Genomic DNA, 22249 nt, shown 5'->3' on the forward strand with positions numbered 1-22249 from the left:
CGGTCAGAATCCCATCTGAAAGAGTAATAGCAGAGACGTCTTCTTCACCCTGATCTTGGGTAAGAAAAGTCTTCATCATCACCTGTGCTTCCAGTCCATAAGCCTGTATACAAGCTGCTGAAGCTGTCGTCTTTACGTTGTTAAGAGCTTGGAAGTGCTGAAGTAGTTGAGTGATTTGACGTAGACTATTCTGTAGTCCAGTCAAAATCACAAAGTCATCGGTGGCGGTAGGACTCTTGGATTTGAAGTTCTTGACACGCTCAGAAATCAACAGAGATATCAGGCTTCCTCGAAGCTTCAAGTCGATGAGCTGTCTTCTTCCCAGAGCCTCCACGATGTCTTCAGTGTCAGCAAAAAGAAGCATCTTCTGCTCAATAACGTTCAGAGCTTTCCACTTAGGAAATATTTGAGCAAGCGTCAGGTGAGTACGGGAATGATGCCATCTGTCAAAGTGCTGTAGGTGACGCTTGACAGTGCGGAGAACGTGAGAGATGATCAAGTTGAGCTCTACAGTAGCTGCTGGTTGAGCCTTAGGTGAGTAGATCATCACACCTTTCCCTTTGTCCTTGGGATCAGCGAGAGTGACCTTTGGAGTTGATGAGGCTCCTTCCATGATTATCACACCCTTGGTAGGACGTGGAGCAGTAGTAGCAGTAGTGGTAGTAGTCTCGACCGTTGGCAGAATTGGTGTTGGAACGGTAGGAGCAAGTCCAGAAAGGGATTTTAACCTCTTGTGCTGCCTCTTCTTCTCGCCTGCAGGCGTGGATGGCACAGCTGCTTTGGAGACAGAAGGAGATGACTTGCTGAAGGCTTGAATCAGTGGAACGTTCTCACATGATTCTTCTTCAGAGTCAGACTCTATGATAAGTTGACGCTTGGCAGATTTCTTGGTATGGGCTGGTTTGGCCGCTACCGGGACTGTTGAAAGCGGTTGAGTGACAGCAACAACACTTGCGGTTGAAGGCAGAGTGTCGACCGTAACCTCTTTCTTGTTCAGAAACTTGAAGATTGTAGACTTGTTGAGCCATTTGGTGGGATGCAGAGGCTCAGTCTTGGAGAAGTCTACTCCAAGGACGCTCAAGATGTGGCAAATTTGCAGAGCAAATCCCTCGGATTGCCCTTTTCCCCTGATCATTTCACATAAAGTAGTGAACAATATGTCTGACCAGTTGATGTTGATTTTGGAGGCGATACAAGCCATGTATTGGAATTTCTCCATCGTCACCTTGTCGTACGATCCAGCCTTGGCAAGAAGATTCTTGGCCACGATGTTGGTCAATAGCCTGAATGGAGCTTTAAGAGATGTCTTCTGAGCCGGCAGTTTGATCGGAGCATCAGTGGTTGAGAATTCCTTCAACCAGTATGAGCAGTTACCATCGGGAAGATCCGCGCATTTTGTCAAACCCCTGGAGGGCAGATCAAATGTGCTGGCGAAGAACTTTTGATTGAAGGAGTAGGACTCTGTCCGGATCAAGCATTTGACAGTCCCATGCTCGATTTGAGCGGTTTCAAAGAACTCCTTCAAGACAGGCAGATCGCAGATGGCGCTGCTTCCCAAAAACTTCTTCAGTCCAGAGGCTTCAAGCATGGTGAAGACCTCAGTGATTCCTGCATTGTTTGCCTCAATAACGGAATCAAAGTTGATTGCAAGGCAAGTCTTCTGGATCGACATGATAGCTGTAGATAAGAACTCGAGCAGAGAGTAAGCAAAAGCTTGATAGTAATACGATAGAACTTTTAATGCAATATGAAAGCTTTAGCAACGGTGAAAGGTTGATATACGAGTGTAAAGAAGTATATATAGGAACCTATGGGCCATATGGTGATGTCATGAAAAGTATTTTTGAAATTCAAAAAGTTTTGAAGAGTATAATCACCGCGCCCAATCAATGTCATTTGGTTCAAAGCACAAAGCTGCTAGTACGGAGCCTGCCAGAGACTAGCTAAAGGCGGATGATATGCCAACATTTATGGTAATGTAACAGCTAAGCTATTAACGTCATACTAGCAATCATTCCCCCTAAAAGCATGCATACTAACTTAGATCTATTAAGCCAAGAATATTTCGAAAATATGAAAACTTAGCGTCCGGTAAAGGCTTGGTGAATATGTCTGCTGCTTGCTGATCGGTAGAGATGTATTCCAGCCTGATTTCCTTCTTTAAGACATGATCTCGGATAAAATGATGCCTGACATCAATGTGCTTTGTCCTAGAGTGCATCACTGGATTGTGAGTGATGGCTATGGCACTTGTATTGTCACAGTAGATTGGAGCTTCACTCGACCGGATTCCATAATCATTAAGCTGCTGTTGAATCCAGAGTATTTGAGCACAACAGCTGCCAGCAGCAAGGTATTCTGCTTTGGCGGTCGAGGTAGCAATTGATGTCTGCTTCTTACTTGACCACGAAATTAGTCTATCTCCAAGGAATTGACATGTGCCACTTGTACTTTTGCGATCAATTCTACAACCTGCATAATCTGCATCTGAATAGCCAATAAGATTAAGATTTGAATCTTTGGGATACCAAAGACCTATATTAATGTTTCCTTTAATATATTTAATTATTCGTTTGGCGGCAATGAAATGAGATTGCTTAGGTGCTGCTTGAAATCTAGCACATAAACAAACTGAATACAAGATATCCGGTCGACTGACAGTCAAATAAAGCAATGAGCCAATAAGGCCTCGATACATTGTTACCTCGATCGGGATTCCCCCTTCATCTTTATCAAGCTTGATTGATGTACTCATGGGGGTAGATACAGTTGAGCACTGTTCCATTCCAAACTTCTTTACCAATTCCTTGGCATACTTGGATTGATTGATAAATATTCCAGTTTCAAGTTGCTTCACTTGCAATCCAAGAAAGAAATTTAGCTCGCCCATCATGCTCATTTCAAATTTCTCCTGCATCATCTTAGAGAACTTTGAGCACAACTTGGGGTTAGTTGACCCAAATATAATGTCATCAACATAAATTTGTACTAGTAACACATGATCACCTTTTACAAATTTAAACAAGGTCTTATCAACCGTTCCAATTTGGAAATCATGTTCCAGTAAAAATTTTAGTAATGTATCATACCATGCACGCGGTGCTTATTTTAATCCATAGAGGGCTTTGTCAAGTTTATAGATATATTGAGGATGAGTAGGATTGACAAAACCTGGTGGTTGTTCAACGTACACCTCTTCTTGAAGTAGACCATTGAGGAATGCAGACTTGACATCCATTTGATAAACTTTAAAGTCCTTGAAAGCTGCATAGGCAAGAAAGATGCGGATTGCTTCTAGTCTTGCAACTGGCGCGAAAGATTCCTCAAAGTCTATGCCTTCTTATTGTCTGAATCCTTGTGCAACAAGCCGAGCTTTGTTACGCACAACAGTGCCATGTTCATCGAGCTTGTTACGAAACACCCATCTAGTTCCAATCACATTTTGATTTTCCAGTCGAGGAACTAGATGCCAAACATTGTTGCGGGTGAATTGATTCAACTCTTCTTGCATAGCTTCAATCCAGCTGGCATCTGATAGAGCTTCATCTATCTTCTTGGGCTCTACCTGAGATATGAAAGCTGCATGCAAGAATTCATTAATCATTTGACCACGTGTTTTTCGAGGAGCAGAAGGGTCACCTATGACCAACCCAAGTGGATGATCTTTGTTCCACCTAAAATAATTCCCTAAAGGGTTGTCATCAATTGGTTGACGAACGTCCTCGTTTACTGGATCATCATTGGCAGGAGGATCGTTATCAACCGGTGGATCATCTTCTGGCCTTGTTTGATCACACACGGTAGAGGAAACTGGATCATCCTTCTTTGGAGGATATGGATCACTGTCACTCTCTTCCTGTAGATTTGTGTTTTCCAGTCTATGACTCAGATCATTTATGCTCCCTTGAGTTTGTTCTGTACAAAGAGTAGATTCATCAAAAACAACATGAATGGTTTCCTCGACCGTTAGTGATCTTTGATTGAACACTCGATAAGCTCTGCTAACGGCTGAGTAACCAATAAAAGTTCCTTCGTCTGCTTTGGCATCGAAGGCTGTCAAATGATTTTTGCCATTGTTGTGGATAAAGCATTTGCACCCAAAAATTTTGAAGTATGAAATATCAGGTTTTGTGCCATTTCAGATCTCATATGGAGTTTTGTTAAATCGTTTATTAATCATAGATCTGTTTTGAGTATAGCAAGCTGTGTTAACTGCTTCTGCCCAAAGCCTTTGAGAAACATTTGAATCAGCAATCATAGTTCTGGCTGCTTCTTTTAAAGTACGGTTCCTTCTTTCAGCCCCCCCATTTTGCTGTGGGGATCTAGCAGCTGACAACTCATGCTTGATTCCCTGATCATCTAGATAAGTCATAAGAGTGGTGTTTAAAAATTCAGTCCCTCTATCACTCCTGATTCTATCTATCACAGTAGATTGTTCATTTTGCAAGCGTTTAAAAAGCTTAATCAGGTGAGGTGCAGTTTGATCTTTTGAAGAGAGAAAGATGACCCAAGTAAATCGAGAAAAGTCATCTATAACAACAAGAGCATATCTCATTCCCCCTATGCTTCTTACTGGTATAGGACCAAATAGGTCCATGTGAAGTAAATCTAAGCATTTGGAAGAAGACATACACCCTTTATTTTTAAAGGTTGCTCTCACTTGCTTTCCTAGTTGACAAGCAGGACAAACTTTGTCTTTTATAAAATCTCCTTCAGGCAGACCAGAAACCAAATCATGCTTCCTCAAGTTAGAGATGGACTTAAAATTTAGATGATTTAACCGCTTATGCCACAACCAATGTTTATCATGATGAGCAGTAAGACAAGTAGGTGAAGAAATATGTGAGCAAGACCAGTTTACCTTGTAGGTGTTTAGGTCTCTTACACCGGTCATAAGAGTCTCACCTTTGTCATTTTTGATGATGCAAGTGTGTTTGTGAAACTCGACCGAATGATCATTGTCACATAGTTGACTAATACTTATCAAATTATAGCACAGTTTGTCAACAAGCAACACATCTTTAATAATGATGTTACCATGGATAATCTTACCCTTACCCACGGTTTTACCTTTGGAGTTGTCTCCAAAGCTGATCTTTGGTCCTTTGCAAAGCACAACTTCTGTTAGAAGTTCTGGATTCCCTGTCATGTGCCGTGAGCAACCACTATCTAAGTACCAGGTAGTGTCCTTGATAGAAGTGGTCTTCTCGCCTGTTTGGACTTTTAGTACCTGCAAAAAGTGAAGAACTTTTGGTACCCATATCTAGTAGGGTCCAGGTCGGATTAGCCCTTTCGGGACCCACACCTGGAACACCCTTACAGGTTTGCCCGTGTGTGTGTCCAGAAATCTGTGCGGTCGATAAGCAGTAAATGTGTGTGCTTGTGAGGTTGCTGTGTGCTGCTTGCCTTTTTGATCTTTATCAGTTAGCCTGTACCTCTTTTGAACTGGCCTGCAATTAAAGTACTGGTAAGACTTCTCCTTTGACCATCTTCTCTTAGAGTAGTTAGACTCATTCCATGGCCTTTTGAAATTAGACTGGTTTCCCTTTCTTCTTTCATTAGGTTTTGGTTTAATCCAAGTTCCTCTTTGATTAGAGATCTGGGGATCCACATATCCCAGCCCTCTATGCTTAGAGCTTCGTTCGTTAGATACTTTCTGATTTTTGTCAAAGCTGCACTCATCATGTTCATATATCGTGTTGGACCTGACAAATCTTATTTTGTTAAGATTGCCTTTGTCCAGGCTTGACTGAATACAAGATTCCATAGACTGTTCATTTGTTCCAAACCCTAGACCGGTTTTGTCATGTGTCGGTCTTTGGATTTCTTGAATCTTGTCAATGGTTACAGAAGATTTATTCCATCTTCTGTCCTCAATTGTTTCAAGTAGTTTTTTGTTCTCAGTCAAGGTTTCTTGGAACACTCTTTTCAAGGTGTCATTCTCAGTAGCCAGCAGACTTAGCTTGACCTTAAGACCATCAAGCTCTTTTCGCTGCATGCAGCTTGATTCGCTTGACTTATCTTTTAGGTCAGCTCTTTTTGCCTTTACCTCCTCGAATTCCTTGGATAATGCTTTGTATTCATTAGCCATTTCGTGTAAAGCAGTAACTAGATCACTGTGAGTAAATTCAGGTGAACCAAAGTCAAATACCTCCTCAGCTTCTTCTTCGATGTCAGCCATAAGGCATTCCACCTTTTCATCATCGCTGTCATCTGAAGAGCTTCCGGTATTGGGGTTGTCAGAGTCAGACTTAGCCCACTTGCTTTTGCTTTCGTCTGCTACTAGAACCCTTTGGTCTCTTCCTTTTCTAAACGTCCTCTTGTCCTCCTTGCCCTTTCTTCTTTCGAAGGATTGCTTCTGATAATTGCTCTTAGGCTTGGTGCAATCTGCAATGAAGTGGCCTGGCTTGCCACAGTTAAAACAAGTAGGACCATCGTCTGTATGGTCCGATTTATGATAATTTTTAAATTTAGAATTGTTTTTACGCATAAATCTACCAAATTTCTTGACAAAGAGTGTCATGGCTTCGTTGCTGATTTGCTCAGCTGATCTCTTTGGAGTTTCCTCGACCGGTGGACGCATCACCGTTGAGGTTAAGGCCTTGGTTGGTTGAGAGGTAGATGGTTCATCTTCTGTCCTCATGTTGAGCTCGAACTCGTAGGCTTTGAGATATGCAAAGAGATCATGCAGTTCAACCTTGCTTAAGTCTTTTGACTCCCTCATGGCCACTGTCTTGATCTCCCATTCTTTGGGCAAAGCTCTCATAACCTTCACAGCAATTTCACGGTTAGTATAAGTTTTTCCTAAAGCAATAAGATCACAAATGATACTACTGAACCGTTCATCAAATTCAGCCATGGTTTCCCCTGGCTTCATTTTGGCATTGTCATATTTTTGAATGGCCATGGTGAGCTTGTTTTCCTTGGTCTGGTCATTTCCTTCACACAGCTGAGTGAGCTTCTCCCAAATCTCCTTTGCTGTGGAGCATGACTTGATTTTGCTGAACATGTTCTTGTCCAGTGTTTTGTATAGGATGTCCCGGGCCACATTGTCAAGATTGGCCTTCTTTTTGTCCTCAGTAGTCCACTCAGCTCTTGGTTTCTCAATCATTTGTCCTGCACCATCGGTTAGAGCTGGGTTGACCTTCATGATTTTGATAGGACCATCTGTTATGACATATAGCATGTCATCGTCCTGTGCTGCAAGATGTGCCTGCATGCGAATTTTCCAGTCATCATAATCTTCTTTAGAAAACATAGGAATTTTGTTGAAAGAATTCATGATTAAAACTTTAGATCAACAGTTGAGAAAGGAACCCGCTCTGATACCACTTGTTGGGATCGGTCCAGAGGGTAGAGGGGGGGTGAATACACTCTGAAACTTATTTTCTTTCTTTTCAAAATGATCAAGTGAAGTTTAGTTCACTTAATCTGTTTTCTCAACTTCTAAAACGGTTTGAACAACTTAAATAGTGCGGAAATAGTTCAGAGGTTTTAGTGATGCAAAGGCAAGTTATAACACGATGTATGAGCAATATATAAGATAAATATGCAGTAAAGACTAAGACACGATTTATGGAAGTTCGAAGGCTTAATCCTTCTATGTCTCCCCTTCTTCCACTTAGGAAGGAATTCACTAGAAGACTTTGGTTATTACAACGTCTTGCAATACACCCACTTCAGACTTAGGACTTATCCAATGCCTAATCCGAAACTCCTAGATTTACACAGATAAGATTCTCAGTTCTTATCAGACTGGTGGAAGCTTTCAGAGTAGCTTCAAGTCTCTTCAATAATGAATACAGTCCGGTTGAGCTTCTCAAACTGCAGAGCGGTCGAGAGGCTTGGAAACCCTAGGATGATCCTTGAAGATCAGATATGTAAACTGTAGGCGAGGGTTTATTTGAGCAGCAAGTGAATGATCTTGTAAGTGTGCTCAAGTATTGCTTCAGTATATCAGATGAGGACTTCTGATAGTATTCAAGTGATTGAGTTGATTGAGATTTTTCGTGTTGCTTGTATTCTTGTCACTTCTTGAGCAATCTTCCCTTTATATAGGTCAATCAACAACGTCTTTATTTTTGAACGTTCTGATGCTGCATTGAATGCACATTTAATGCTTCATAAATGCATTGATGATTCTGCATGAAGATCGTACACTTCTTTAAATGCAGACAACTTCCAGGGTCCAAAACTGGTATAAACGGTCGAATGCTTTATCTGTAGCCATTCTGCGTTTTTGCCATTTTAGTGCAACCTGTTGTCTCGATGCAAGAGTCAACAGATCTTCTGATACGCCTGTTCTGCTTTTGATAAAAGATCTTGCAATGAACGTCTTGTCACAAGTATTTGTCTTGAGATATCTTGATAAGCAGTTGGCATTCTACCGGTAGATAGATTTATCCTCTGCTGGTTTGAATAACCAGTCGATAGGCTTGTGATTGCAACCGGTCGAGAGACAAAGGCGGTTGACAAGCTTCCGGTAGATAACTTGAAGGGTTTAGACGGTTGCGGTAGGAGTTGTAGTAGATTTCTGAAATACAAAAGATTGGTAGCACATTCCTATACAATGAGTTGTTGTTTGTTATCACCAAAATGTCGGATTCAACACACGACATATTTTTGTTTAAAAAGTTTTTTGTTTCTTTTTAAAAGTACTTTTTTATCGTTATTCTTATTACTTATTGTAAAATTAAGTTTATTTACAATTTAATTTTATATTCAAAATTTTCATTTAATCTAATTTAATTATATTATACACAAGATATAATCCGTGCATCGCACGGGTGAAATACTAGTTGTATTATATATAAGTGTTGGGTTTATCGTCACATACAATAAACTTATGAGTTATTATAAGTTTTTTTTTTTAAAAAAATTATTTCAAAGAAAAATTGATGTTATTGATTTATTAGAAGGTTTTGAAGTGTCATATTTTATAACTTTGTCTTACTCTTGAGTATATAAAATATATATATCTCAATGGTACTTGACTACTTGCTTTAAATTTTTTAGAGAAGGACCCAAATTGGATCGGAAAATAGAGTTTAATTAGGTAAGGTTTCCGACTTCTAATAGATTACATGTATGATATTTGCCATGCATGTGATTGTTTCAATTAGGCTTGCTTAACACATTTAGTTTTGAGGTCCATGTCCGATCCAGTATGTCTAAATTGTTTTATGAAATAAATCTTATATTTAATCCGACTCGTTTCTAACAAAACGAGACATTTGTCTTTAAAAACAAAACAAAACAAAATGAAACGAAACGAAACAAAACATTTGCAACTACATAGCTGAAAATTGGAGATTGTTCCGAACAATGATATATATATATATATATATATATATACACACACATCGTTAAGGCTAAGGTAAAAGAAGATTATTTTCTAATTCAGCTTTCTTTGGACCGTGAATTTGAAACAAAACTCCTAGTTTTTAAAGCGTTAATCAAGGATACTAAAAATAAAAATACAAAACTCCTCTATGGTCGGAGAAATTAGGGCATCATTTTTATTTTTATCTGTTTATTTATTTATTCATTATTATTATTTCTGGTCAGAGTTATGACCACCCTGTTCTAAATCAGCTGCTCCGCCTCCATGTTTCTTTTTCCGCATCAAACACGTTCCTCAAGAGCTGCGTAGTGAATTTGAACACCCTTTTGATCCACGTACATGAATCTTCGAATCCCACCAAACTTTCCGACTTTCTTGGATACCCTTTATTTATTTCTTGTTTTTTCATTGATAGCGTCTCTTATTTTCTTGTTTTTTCCACTCGAAAACCCTTTCTTGGTAAATAAAAATTCCATCTTTTTCTGGGATTTCAGTTTTTGAAAAGGCTTTTTGGAGGATGGTGGGAGCTGTCTCTTTTGTGGGTTCATCGGTGGTTGATTCCCATTCCAGTACTAGTCGTTTGTTTTTCGATGCTATGTCTTCATGTATTTTGAGTGGTGGAGATTTGATTTTGCAAAGGAATTTGATTGGTAAAAAGCATGTGCCGCGTTTGTCTTCATTGGACTTGAGTAGCTCATTTCTTGATTGTTCTTCCATTAAAGCTCTTTCGGGTGCCAAGAATTTGAAGAAACAGAGGAAAAATAAGAGTATTTTGATAGCCAATGAGTTGGCTGGACAATATGAAGACACCTTTGAAGATGTGAAGGCTGTAAGAAAATTATTTGGTTTAATATAGATGTACGAATTTCATTCATATGACAGAATGTTTTAGTAATATCATGTTAATTGATACGCATGGGTCGTGGGAGAGTTTCTGAGTTGCATATTTTGTTTGACTTGAATATGAATAAACTCAACCTTGTGAAATCTTATTTACAAGGTAATTAATGGTAAGCAACCTAGGATTTTAGAGACATTTATGATTTGAAGATTATTGATTATGTGATAAATATGGTTTTGTGATTTTGGTCCAAAACTACAAATACAAAAGGTTGGGTTCTCATTGTGATTGTGACCGAATCTCCTTAAATTGTCTACTATCCTATCCTAGAGTTAAAACAGCTAATAAGTGACTGAATTAAGAATTTTGATGCAGCAAATTCTTACATATTTCACATACAAAGCGGTGAGGACAGTGTTGAATCAGCTGTATGAGATGAATCCGACACAATATCGGTGGTTCTACGAGTAAGAACTTCTGCCTTTTGATTTTTCACTCCGCAATCATAACACTAGTTCAAGTCTCATTGTAGACGTCCGCAATTTGTTTTCTTGTGACGGTAATCGGTATCTTTGCAAAACAACATATGTACACGTGTTTGTTCACTTGATTAATTTGTTTGTTGCAACATTTCAGTTTTGTCGCATCAAACGACAGTGGTTATGGGAAGAGCTTTATTCGCAACCTTGGAAAGGTAGAATACTCAAAGGAAGACTTGTGTGTATTTTGAATAGACTATAAATTAAAAGGAAAAAGAAAAATTCATATGAAGGAAGGTTAAATGATTTTCATTTGAGGGCCAACTATCTCTACTAACTTTATCTCTTCCTCCAACAAATTGGTTATACCAGGAGAAACATGATCTTGCTGAAAGAGTCATGGTTACTCGGCTTCATCTCTACGGAAAATGGGTGAAGGTATGAGAAATGACTGAGGCCTGACCCTTTCTTTGCTTGTATTTTGTTCAATGATTGATTATATGCTATTTGATCTCTAGCAATGCGATCATGCGGAAATGTATGAGAGGATTTCCGATCAGAATCTGGAGTTGCTGCGTGAAAGGCTCGTTGAGACTGTGATATGGCCCACCGATGACACGAGCTCGGAGGTGGTTGGGTGAAAACACCACCGGTATTTTATGGACTGGTCTCTCGGCTCCCTTGGGGCTCTACAGATTTGTGATCATTTCTTTACATTGTGCTTTGATAAACTACAAATCAGTTTATTACATGATGTAGGTAGGTGGTAGGTTGGGAACGGAAACATTGGTATTTCATTTGGGTGAAGTCTTGTTCATGTATAACCTAAGAAATAGGGTTTCAAATAGACGTTGCCTCAAATTTCACCCTAAGAAAAAAATCATTTGATCTCTGTACTGGTGTATGAAACTTAGGTACTACACAATATTCTTTGAAACCACAAGCTGCGATGCAATTCGATTAAATATGCATGTTTTTTTTTTGTAAATATGAGACTCCAAAACTGAAATTGTGGCTTATTCAGCCTGAGTTACAAGTTAACCTAGTTCATGATGCATGGAATCAACAAATCATATACGGTCCATGAAATGAAGCGACGTCGGCCAATCCTTGTCAGGTCGATTATCGGTGTGATGCCTTCAGTTGTACAGAATGCAAGAACGGGTTCAAATAACATGAGCAAAACTAGATACAAGATATCGCTAATGGTGTAGAAGGTCTGCCAAAATTGGCATTTGACCAATTTGCTTCCATTTCATGATCAAACGGGGGATTTAAAACATTACAATCTAAATATTCACAGAAAATCAAAGCCTATGTGAAACGTAGTAGTTCTCAAGTAGCATAAAAATCTCATCCAGACCCATATATGCACAAGTAAAGTGATACTAATTTCGACGGAGGCATACCATGTTCTTTAATGCCCCTGACGAAGTAATACATGTTACAAAATTGGAAAAATGCACAAGCACCTTCTTTCATACGAGTTCCTTCACTGGTGAATTTGTTGTATAATTCTACAAACTCATGTTGACGCATCGCCAAACATCAATAAGTGTCCAAGAACCATTCGCACTCGAAGCTTCAACAAAGAATGGTAAAGATGCTTTAGTTAGCAGATTAAATAACACACCCAATAACCAAGATTTTAGCAAGTCACCTTCACATCCAGGCAAGGGTCATTAGCCATATTCTTTAGACTCGAAATTATGCCGGCATTTTGCAGTTCAGTAAACCGCCCACATGCACCTGGACTGCTCGGAAACGTTAGATTAATAATAGTCCAAACAGCAGCTGTTCTTAATCGGTAGTCAGTACTCTGCAAAAACTTGGTCAAAATTGATTCCGTGTCATTGCCCGCCGATGGAAAAAGCTGGTTCATTACAGCTTCTTTATGGAACTCATTGCCAGAAGCAACATTGCTGAGAGTGTACATGCCCTGGAAGACAAAAACAATCCCCACGACTCATGATGAGCACGATGGAGTCAAAGAAAGAAGCTAATAGAAAGTTATAAATTTTGAACCAACAATATCAACTGCATGTGAAACATGGGCTACCAGCTAGCTAATGGAGTTCACCATATACACATAACGTTGCGCATAAACATAAATTATGGTTATCTTTCTATCATAGGCTATGTGATTATTCATATGTATACTCATATGATGGTATAGATAAGACAAGCAAGTTCCTAAGCGTACAATATGGCAATAAAAATCGTAAATCCATGCATAAGCTACCTAGTGATCTAAAATGGAATCTGGCTTTTGCATTCACGTTTCTGTTGCACATACATTATCTGAACACCGCTAAGTTACAATAGATTGCCATTCAAAGTAATTTTTAGATAAAATTTGGATAATGTAGCTCAAAATTAGAACCATTGACGATGCTGCACTGAAACTTGCTACACTACTAATTGTGAAATGGGAATATGGAAAGAACAAAGCGTAATCATTGAAGAAGAGGTAAACAAAGACTAAGAAATGACCATCAACCATTCTCCTACAATATTTATAGCATGCCCATTCCCATTACTCACACTCTGTTATATTGCATAACGTATCAATATGAAAACTGCTTGTGATTTACTATATCAATTACTTCTTGTGCAACAAAATGGAATAGGGCCACAGGTGGTGAGGTATTAGTGTCAAGCAACCACCTCCTAAAGCACCTAAAACTGAGGATGGCAGATAAACACTTTACTTGAATAAGAACTTCAAATGCGTAAGAGCTTTGCAATTGCCTTCCAATAGCATGCAGGAGAAGACCATCTTCCCCAAACACATACTCAATGGAGTTTAGAGCGCCGCTGATGAGATTGCGAATCAAAGCCAAAGCTTGCTCCTGGACTGCAGCCTCCGGGTCTGCCAAGATCAATTCCATCATCAGATGGTAAAATATATTATTCTATACATGAATTAGTCACTAGTACATCAGCAAAAGTAACAATTACCACTGATGAGGCTTGCTAGTGTGGACGTCGTCAATTCCAAAAGAATTTCTTCTTTACATCTGTTGTTTGCAAGGAATGTCAAATTCTTTAGGGCGCACACAGCATTGACCCTAATGGTAGATTCCATTGACTTTGAAAGCAAAACTAGCCGTTTCACACCTCCACTTTGTGTGAATAGTGATTTGTGTGCCTTAAAATCAACAACCACATTGCTGATCGCCCGCAGAGCAGCAATCTAGAAAACATAAAATTCAATGGGATTAGTATCTCACTAGCTTCGAGAACAAAATGGTTAAAAAAGGAGATTTGCATAAACATCGAAATCATTAAAGGGATCAATTTCCAGACTTCTCCTGAGTACTGAGAATGGCAAATAGAAGAAAATAAAACTACGTATCTGACAGCAATGACGCTGCTGAAAGCAGAACAAATTCAACCTCCAGAAAATCCATCCGTATTGATTTAATTTGAGACAAACATGAAAAGTGAGAACTTGTCATACAGAGAGTGTGTAGCGAAAGGGGCCAACAAGCCACCAATGCTCAACTCATCAAAAAACAAATTATACCTGGACTGACGTACAGGAGTCACACAAAAGCTGAACCAAGGGAAGGGCGACAGTTTCATTCATAAAATGACCTGCACTCAAATTCTGAATAATATATTGTTATTCAAGCCTACACAGGTGGGAATGAGATCTGGGCAACTTTGCATTCAAATTTGTGCAACAAACCTTCACAGAACGAGATACATTCTTCAGGAAAACGCAAGATGCAGCTCGCACTTCAGCACTGTCATGAGCTAGTGCATCTATTGCAAAATCTAACACCTAGACAGAAGAGTAGGCATGTAAATGACAAGTTATTAGCAACTAGGCTAACAACTAAGGTGAGTTTTTTGCCAGTATTCACAGATTTGAACAGTATACCTGTACGTGGGAGGAAAAAGAAACAACCAAATATGTCTACGTGAAACAGTATACCTTCAAATGTAGTACCCTGTCCCTGCAGCATTCCAACTTTGTGCATAGATCAGCCAGTGCCAAAAGTAGTCCTTGCAATCGTCTGCCTTGAAATGAACCTTTCTTCAAGTGTTCATGCATTTTTTCAACAGCATTGGCATCAAATGCTATTTTTTGCATATCCTCCTTTTCAGTTATCAAACTAGACAAAACAAAGGGAGATTCATCTCCAACTTGACCCGGATCATCAAGGAGGTCAAGTAATATTTTTACCAAATTATTTTTTATTCCTAACTCTTGGAAATATGGTGAAACAGTGTTTCTTATGCTGATCAAACACATACATGCTAACAATCTTGTTCGAGGATATTTATCCTTTGTTAGTTCAATCACAACATTCAGTGCTTTTCCATTATCAGTTCCCACAAACTTGGAAGCAACTTCTTGATTACCCCTAATGGCAGCAGCAAGAGATTCTAAACTGGAATCTCTCTGAATTAGAGAACCTCCGAGAAGACTGACAAGCTTCTTAATAACTCCAGTTTCGCTCAATGCCTGCTGTTCAACAGTTGTTTGGCATGAGTGAGCAATAATACTTGCACCAAGACCAGTAACATTCTCATTCTCGCTGTTAAGCAATGAAAGGAGGAATTCCATGTTTTTCTCTTGTATAAAATCATACTTCGGAGCCAATTTTGACTGATAAATCAATTTAAGAGAACGAGCACCAGCATCAACAACCTGCATTGAAGGTTCTAAGATAACAGGGTGATGATAAAAGATGGCAAGTCAACACAAAAAAGATTCATTTAATAGACAGATAAAACAGGAGGCCAATTAGTGCTTCAAACATGTGTCCAGTGTTTCACGATATTAAAGTTCATGATCACACCTCTATCTATTTCTATCTTTGATGCATAGGTTCGATTTAAAAGAAAAATACTAACAAAAAAGAATCAAATGACCACTGAATTTTATTTTTAGTCACTACAAAAATAATTGTGCTGGCATTTCAGTTACATTATCATGCATTGGCAACTTAAATGTGTGATCAGAATTGTACAGAATTTCCTGTGTATGGTTCAAATGTAGGCGAGTAGGTAAAAACATCAATAACACATCAAGCGTTCAATTCGGCTTGAGGGGATGCAGAAAAGTGATGCCAGCTGCCAAACTTGAAGTACGTAAACACAGATTTTGAAGAACGGTAGCCAACTGATGCTACCCACTCAATACATACATATTTAGCTTGATAAATTTATTATCTACAAGATGGGATACGAAAACACACATCCTATATATTTCAATGTAGACTACATTTCTTACAGCAACGGAAATTCATGTGTGAACAAAGAAATAAGAAACAGCAAAGTTATAAAAGCAGCAAAAAGAAAAAATTGCAAGAGGACAACACTGACAAAAGAAACAATAGGCCAAAAAAAGTAGTAAAACTGTGATGAATTCAAAATAATGAAGAGAAAAGCATACAAGAAAAGGAAGTATACTTTGTCATTGACATGAGAAATGAGGCTCAATAAAAGGGGAAAAGTCCCCACATCCAAAACAGCCTTGACTCCAGCATCCAATCCACATGCAAAGCTCCCAATTGCAGCGGCCGACTGAATCAATACGGACTCATGAAGCTCCCGAGCATCCCCAACGCTTCCTTCTGCCGCCGCCGCATCGGAGAGAATAGCGGCGACGGAAGGAACGGCGCCTAGCTTCAAGAAAGCGAGCTTCTTTGTACGATTGCCAATTATTTGGTTCTTCAAGTCCCTCAAAGCTTTCAGCTTAGCTTCGTACGGAGTGATGGGCGAATTAAGCCTTCCGATCAAGTCCTCAGGACGGCTGGAATGATTCGACGGCGCAGAGGTGGGCATCGTCGGCGGAGATGTTTGTAGCGTGTAGGAATGCTATTGGTGGAAGCTTGGAATGCAACGGCGAGAAGGGAAATAGAGCTGCGGCGGAGCAGCCGCGAGGAGGTGGAGATGAGGAGAGAGAGGGGGGGTATGTTTTGGAGATGATCGAGGTTTCTCGTTTGTTTTTCGGTGCTATTAATTTTTTTTTTGCCTAAAATTCGGAAAATCGTGTTGCGTCATTGGATTTCCGCATGTTGCCGTGGTTGAGATTAGATTAGCATTCACCCCTAAAGTACGGAACTGTAGAGCTAACAACTGTACCGTACATAGTTAAATAATTATTCAGCATTCAATCAATGGATAAATTTTTGAAATATTCTTCCATAAGATAATATCGATGATACGTTGCTTTATAGCTGATTATAGTAACATATAAAGATTACTTTTTATAACTTTTCAAGTAGAGATTATTATTGTAAATACATTATTTAAACTGATATGTAACGAAAGTATTACGCATATGACATCAAAATTGTTTTAGGAGGGGGACACCAAAAATTGGTACATAGTCATTGTGTTGAAAATTAGTGAAACTTACTGTCAATCTAATTGTTGAATCGGTCTTTTCAAATAATTTTAGTTTGTTATTTATTTTCATTTACTGATATTATTTCCTTTTATTTAGGAGTTAATAGATTGAGTGCTCTATATGCACGTTAGAGTTTGTTGAGATTTCTTAGGATATCTTTTACTATTAAAGTGTAGTTTTTGGTTTGTATTTTCAGAGAATAATAAAGTTTTAGATTCATCAATCTTTCTAGCTTATCTCAATGATTTTCTACTTCTCATAATTTATTTCATGGTATCAGAGCCAAGTTGCCTATCAAGTGTTTGATTAAATTACTCAGCAAAGATGAATGGTGGGAATAGTGTCTGTGTAGACAAGCTTGTTGGTAACAATTATAGTTACTGGAAGCTATGCATGGAAGCTTATCTACAAGGACAGGATTTGTGGGATCTTATCTCTGATGATGATGCTGAAATTCCAGAAGATACACCACAAAATGCTGAGTTGCAGAGAAAGTGAAAGATTAAGTATGGCAAAGCTTTATTTGCTTTGCGAACATCAATCAGCTAGGAGTATATCCAGCATGTTCGTGATTTAAAGTTGCCGAAACAAGTGTGGGACACACTTGAAAGGCTATTCACTCAAAAGAATACAATAAGGTTGCAGTTTTTGGAGAATGAACTTGCTGGGATGACTCAAGGTAATTTTTCAGTTTCAGAATATTTTCTGAAAATAAAGACTTTGTGTTCTGAAATTTCAGAATTGGATACGGAGGAGCCTGTGAGTGATGCTCATTTGCGTCGTTATCTTATTCGTGGATTGAGAAAGGAGTTTATGCCTTTCATCTCTTCAATACAAGGGTGGACAAATCAACCAACTATCATTGAATTGGAGAATTTGCTCTCAAATCAGGAAGCTCTGATAAAGCAGATGTCTGGCAGTAGCAAACAATCATTCTCTCGACAAGAGGATGTTCTCTACACAAAAGATAAAGCAAAAGGTAAATTTTTTTCAAAACAAGCTTCAGGTGACAGCAAGCAATCCAAACCTGAATGGCAGTCTAAAAACGATTCAAATGGTTGCTATCGATGTGGAAAGCCGGGACACATAAAGCGCAACTGTCATGTGAAGGTGGTATGTGACCGGTGTGGAAAAAGCGCAACTGTCATGTGAAGGTGGTGTGTGACCGGTGTGGAAAACCAGGCCATATTGAGCAAAATTGTCGTGTTAATATCGCAGGAGCAAATTTTGCACAAGAATCTAGTGAGTCTGAGCAACACAAGTGGGAGCAATGTCTATCTATTGAAGTTGTTGATCAACCCGTTATTGTGAATTCGGTTATTCAACAAACGAGCAAGGGAACGTATGATAATGTTTCCGTAGATTATAATGAGGACTGGATTGTTGATTCTGGTTGTTCTCACCATGCAACAGGAAATGTTTCTCTACTTTCAGATGTTCGCCCACATCATGGAAAAAGAGCTATTGTCACTGCTGATAATTCATTACATCCAGTAGTGAAAGAAGGAAATTTCAGCATCCAAAAAGATATTCCAAATTTTGGTGGTGTTTTTCTCAAATATGTTTATCATGTTTCCGGTTTAAAGAAGAATCTTGCTTCAGTTTCTCAAATTACTGATGCTGGAAGGTATGTTCTTTTTGGTTGAGATGATGTAAAAATTATTTCCAACATAAAACACCTTGTAGCCGATGTGTTATTTAATGGAAAAAGGAAAGATTCACTTTATATATTGTCTGCAAGTGATACATCTGTTGAAAAGAGAGGTCAGAATACAAGTGCAACACTTTGGCATGCTCGCTTGGGTCATGTTGGTTATTAATTGCTTCAGAAAATTTCAACAAAGAAACTTCTTGATGGAGTTCCATTCTTCAAAGGAATTATTCAAGATGTGGTTTGTTCTGGCTGCCAATATGGGAAATCACATCGTCTTCCTTTTCCCCGGTCAATGAACAGAGCTACCACTGCGTTATAACTGGTACATTCAGATTTGATGGGACCAACAAAAACACCTAGCTATTATGGTTTTCATTATGTAATGATTTTTGTGGATGACTATTCCCGGTTCACATGGGTGTTTTTCTTAGAACACAAAAGCGAGGCTTTCTCCAAATTTATTCAATTAAAGGAGCAGGTGGAGAAAGAATTTGGGCTGTCAATAAAGTGTCTAAGCACAGACAATGGAGGATAATATATGTCTGATCAATTCCAAATTTATTGCAAAGAACATGGCATTCGGCGACAAATGACTTGTCCAGAAACTCCACAGCAAAATGGAGTTGCTGAACGCAAGTTGGCACATCTCACCTCCATGTGTTTGTCATACTCATGGTTGCATGCAAAGAACCTTCCAAGGGAGCTATGGGCAGCAGCCATTCAATCAGCTTGTCATGTTATAAATCACTTACCTCCATGGCCAGGGACATAATTATCTCCATTTGAAGCATTATATCTGATAAGTGCAATTTATGCACTTAATTTATATATAATTTGGCTTGAATTTTGTGATGTATCGAGTGGATATTATGTGTATTAGTTGTTATTTTTGTGAGTTGCAAGGATTGACGCAAAAGTAGCAAGAAGAAGCGGAAGGATGCATTATAGAGTATCAACTTCATAAAATTACTGGGAATTATTGAGGCATAAAAATCCATTCTCCACCGTTCAGAATAAATTTTAGGATGTTTTGAAGCTATTGTCAAAATTTCAGCTCAATCCGACGGTTATATTGTGAGATATGATTTTTTGAAAATTGTCGTGCGATGCAGATTTTCTAACCCGAGAGGCATGCGCGGGCGCTCCTCATTCACGCGCGGGCGGGCGCCAGGACAAATTTTGAGCATCCGAAGACAGAGAGTCATGTGCGGGCGCCCCTCTCTTCAGGCGCGGGCGCACCATCGCGAAAGTCAGTTTTTTGGGTTTTTCGGGAAGGAAACCTTTGGACTTTCGTGGGCTTTTATTTATTAGATTTGAAGCACATATAAAAGGGAATCTTTTGCACACAATTGAAGGAGAAGCCGCCGCATAGAGAGAAACACATCAAGGATCGATCGAGAAAAGATTTTGGAGACTTTGGAAGAGAAAATTCTGCACAAGTTGGAAGAACATCAAAGAACAAAGACGAAGATAGATCGTCCGGACACGGAAGATCGAATATTTGGATTTATTTTCTTTCTCTTGAATTTATATTATTGATTTGATGTCTAGTTTCATAAACATGATTTGCTATGTTATGAATTTGAGTATGAACTAAACTTTTTAAGTCTAGAGGTTGATGTAGCCTGGTCAAGACATGTTTATGAATTATTGATTTTAATGATTTGGGTTTTTCTAAATTAATTGTGATTTTTGTTTTGATAGTCTTTTCAATTTACTGGCCATAAATTGATTTGTAATATTTATTTAGAATCCGGCACTTGGGAGAGGGGATTTAGAATAGGATCAATAGTTCACACTATTAATTGTTTATTTATCTCAGGAGAGTTTATATGAAACGTCTACTACTAATAAATGCGGAATTTTTTTTTTTAAAATAATACTAAGTAAAATAGATGTACATACATGCCCATACATATATGCACAAAATAAACAGATTTAAAAATAATATAAATAAAACGCAACATTTTTACTAAAATAACTGAGTCAAACTTAATTAAAATACTGTCAGACAATCTACCTAAAAGTTTGCATGCAATAAAATTACTTAATAAAAATAATACTAAAATTCACCACTGACAAAACATAAAAGAAACAGAGTTTTAAAATTCTTAAAATATCCATGAAAACTCAGTCGGCGATCACGGGGGATCACTGCGCGTTCGCTCATACGTCCTCACCACCGGTAGGAACTACATCTTTCTCTACGTACTCACCTGCACCATATAAGTGTAGTGAGCCTAGAGGCTCAACATGTCTAATCCTTTATAGCAAGATTAAAAATAATGCATCACATAATTACATTAATACATATCATATACATGAATGAGCATGCTTAAAAATCATAAATCATGACTGAAAATCTTGCTTAAACTTGATCTTAAATATAATCATATAATACATACATAACATTGTTGAGCATAACATTTTCTAACATCGCATGGTCATATCCGTAGTGTAATCTTAAACTTAAAAGTTCGACTGATCAGTCTCTTAAAACCAACGTACGCGGCGGTGATGAATCACCTCTTAATGGTAGTAAACTACCCTTAAATTGACAGTAAACTGCCCTTAACATGTGGAGACTGGTCCCCCTTAAATTGTCACACTACTTCAACTTTCAACATAAAAATTATTTTCTAGCTCAACCTTAAACATTAAATCATGCCATAAAATTATTTCATGAATGCATGCACTGAAAATATGTCTGTAATATATATTTAATTAATTTTTCATAGTATAATATACTTATACTTAAAATAGACTTTATGCATAAAAATAATTAAATATATATTCCGGACTTATTTATTTTTCATGGGTTGGTCCAGACTGCTGGTCATTCACTCTAAGCCCATTAAACTTAAATAAAAGCCCAATTATCATATCTTAGCCTAAATCACTTAATTATACTTAATTGGGCCTAAATAAAAATATTTAAGCCCATTAACTGAATTAAACCCAATAAAATTCTAGACTGGCCCAAAAATCCACTGACTGGCCCAAAAATTCTCATGGGCTTCCAGCCCATAAAAATCATTGGGCTAACTTAAATAAATTATTTAAGGCCCAAATAAAATTATTTGGAGGCCCAAATAATTTTCTAATTAATTTAAAAAAATCCAAAATACACCTAAACTATTAAATACTTAGAAATTAAAATACCCGAGCCCGACCCACCGAACCCAAACCCGGACCATCTGACCCGACCCTACTACTACCCAGACCCAACCCAGACCCCCAGGACCCGACCCAACCCCCACCCATAGCCCAACCCGATCCCCCCCTTTCCTTTTCCCCTCGGCCGCGAGCAGCAGCCCCTCCAGGGCTGCTGCCGCCTTGCTCCGGCCATGGCCGGCCGGAGCGCCACCGGCAAGACCTTCCCAGGGTCCTTCCGGTTCGAACCATACCATGGCTCGGCTGGTCTATAGCCTAGCCTGACCAGCCGAAGCCTTCTTCCATTAAACCCTAAACCTGCGCAGCCTTGACCAACCTTAAACCCAGCCCTTCACCAGCCGACTCCAGCCCTAACCATCAAGCCAAAACCCATCCTAGGGACCCTAAG

At 38.7% G+C, this 22249-nt stretch overlaps 3 protein-coding genes across 3 annotated transcripts; 2 read left to right on the forward strand and 1 right to left on the reverse strand.

The window, feature by feature from the left end:
• Nucleotides 1-9627: 9627 nt before the first annotated feature.
• On the forward strand, nucleotides 9628-11623 carry LOC140892240 (chaperonin-like RbcX protein 2, chloroplastic). The gene is made up of 6 exons (XM_073301057.1): nucleotides 9628-9678; nucleotides 9838-10172; nucleotides 10560-10651; nucleotides 10821-10878; nucleotides 11036-11101; nucleotides 11182-11623. The coding sequence occupies exons 2-6, from the start codon at nucleotides 9861-9863 to the stop codon at nucleotides 11302-11304; spliced, it is 651 nt and encodes a 216-aa protein (XP_073157158.1). The 5' UTR covers nucleotides 9628-9678; nucleotides 9838-9860; the 3' UTR covers nucleotides 11305-11623.
• A 243-nt stretch (nucleotides 11624-11866) lies between these two features.
• LOC140887776 (uncharacterized) lies at nucleotides 11867-16709 on the reverse strand. Its single transcript, XM_073295247.1, has 8 exons — nucleotides 16091-16709; nucleotides 14607-15326; nucleotides 14358-14453; nucleotides 14193-14276; nucleotides 13625-13859; nucleotides 13375-13535; nucleotides 12324-12602; nucleotides 11867-12245 (listed from the first exon to the last, which is right to left on the reverse strand). Exons 1-8 carry the CDS (start codon nucleotides 16463-16465, stop codon nucleotides 12189-12191), a joined length of 2007 nt encoding a protein of 668 aa, XP_073151348.1. The 5' UTR covers nucleotides 16466-16709; the 3' UTR covers nucleotides 11867-12188.
• Nucleotides 16710-17327: 618 nt separating this feature from the next.
• Nucleotides 17328-18924, forward strand: LOC140893464 (uncharacterized). Its single transcript, XM_073302531.1, has 2 exons — nucleotides 17328-18143; nucleotides 18188-18924. Exons 1-2 carry the CDS (start codon nucleotides 17703-17705, stop codon nucleotides 18677-18679), a joined length of 933 nt encoding a protein of 310 aa, XP_073158632.1. The 5' UTR covers nucleotides 17328-17702; the 3' UTR covers nucleotides 18680-18924.
• Nucleotides 18925-22249: the final 3325 nt, after the last annotated feature.

The sequence above is a fragment of the Henckelia pumila genome, chromosome 3 (assembly GCF_033568475.1).
Source record: "Henckelia pumila isolate YLH828 chromosome 3, ASM3356847v2, whole genome shotgun sequence".
Classification (NCBI taxonomy): Eukaryota; Viridiplantae; Streptophyta; class Magnoliopsida; order Lamiales; family Gesneriaceae; genus Henckelia; species Henckelia pumila.

What these genes read in the sequence shown, in the direction of transcription:
- LOC140892240 (XM_073301057.1), top strand. Translation starts at nt 9,861, where the DNA reads ATGGTGGGAGCTGTCTCTTTTGTGGGTTCATCGGTGGTTGATTCCCAT. An exon ending in CAATATCGGTGGTTCTACGA is followed by an intron (nt 10,652 to 10,820) that starts GTAAGAACTTCT and finishes GCAACATTTCAG; the next exon opens with TTTTGTCGCATCAAACGACA. An exon ending in TCTACGGAAAATGGGTGAAG is followed by an intron (nt 11,102 to 11,181) that starts GTATGAGAAATG and finishes TTTGATCTCTAG; the next exon opens with CAATGCGATCATGCGGAAAT.
- LOC140887776 (XM_073295247.1), bottom strand. Translation starts at nt 16,465, where the DNA reads ATGCCCACCTCTGCGCCGTCGAATCATTCCAGCCGTCCTGAGGACTTG. An exon ending in TTTCTCATGTCAATGACAAA is followed by an intron (nt 15,327 to 16,090) that starts GTATACTTCCTT and finishes CCTTCAATGCAG; the next exon opens with GTTGTTGATGCTGGTGCTCG. An exon ending in CATTTGAAGTTCTTATTCAA is followed by an intron (nt 12,603 to 13,374) that starts GTAAAGTGTTTA and finishes TTTGTCTTCCAG; the next exon opens with GGCATGTACACTCTCAGCAA.
- LOC140893464 (XM_073302531.1), top strand. Translation starts at nt 17,703, where the DNA reads ATGACTCAAGGTAATTTTTCAGTTTCAGAATATTTTCTGAAAATAAAG. An exon ending in AGCGCAACTGTCATGTGAAG is followed by an intron (nt 18,144 to 18,187) that starts GTGGTATGTGAC and finishes TGTCATGTGAAG; the next exon opens with GTGGTGTGTGACCGGTGTGG.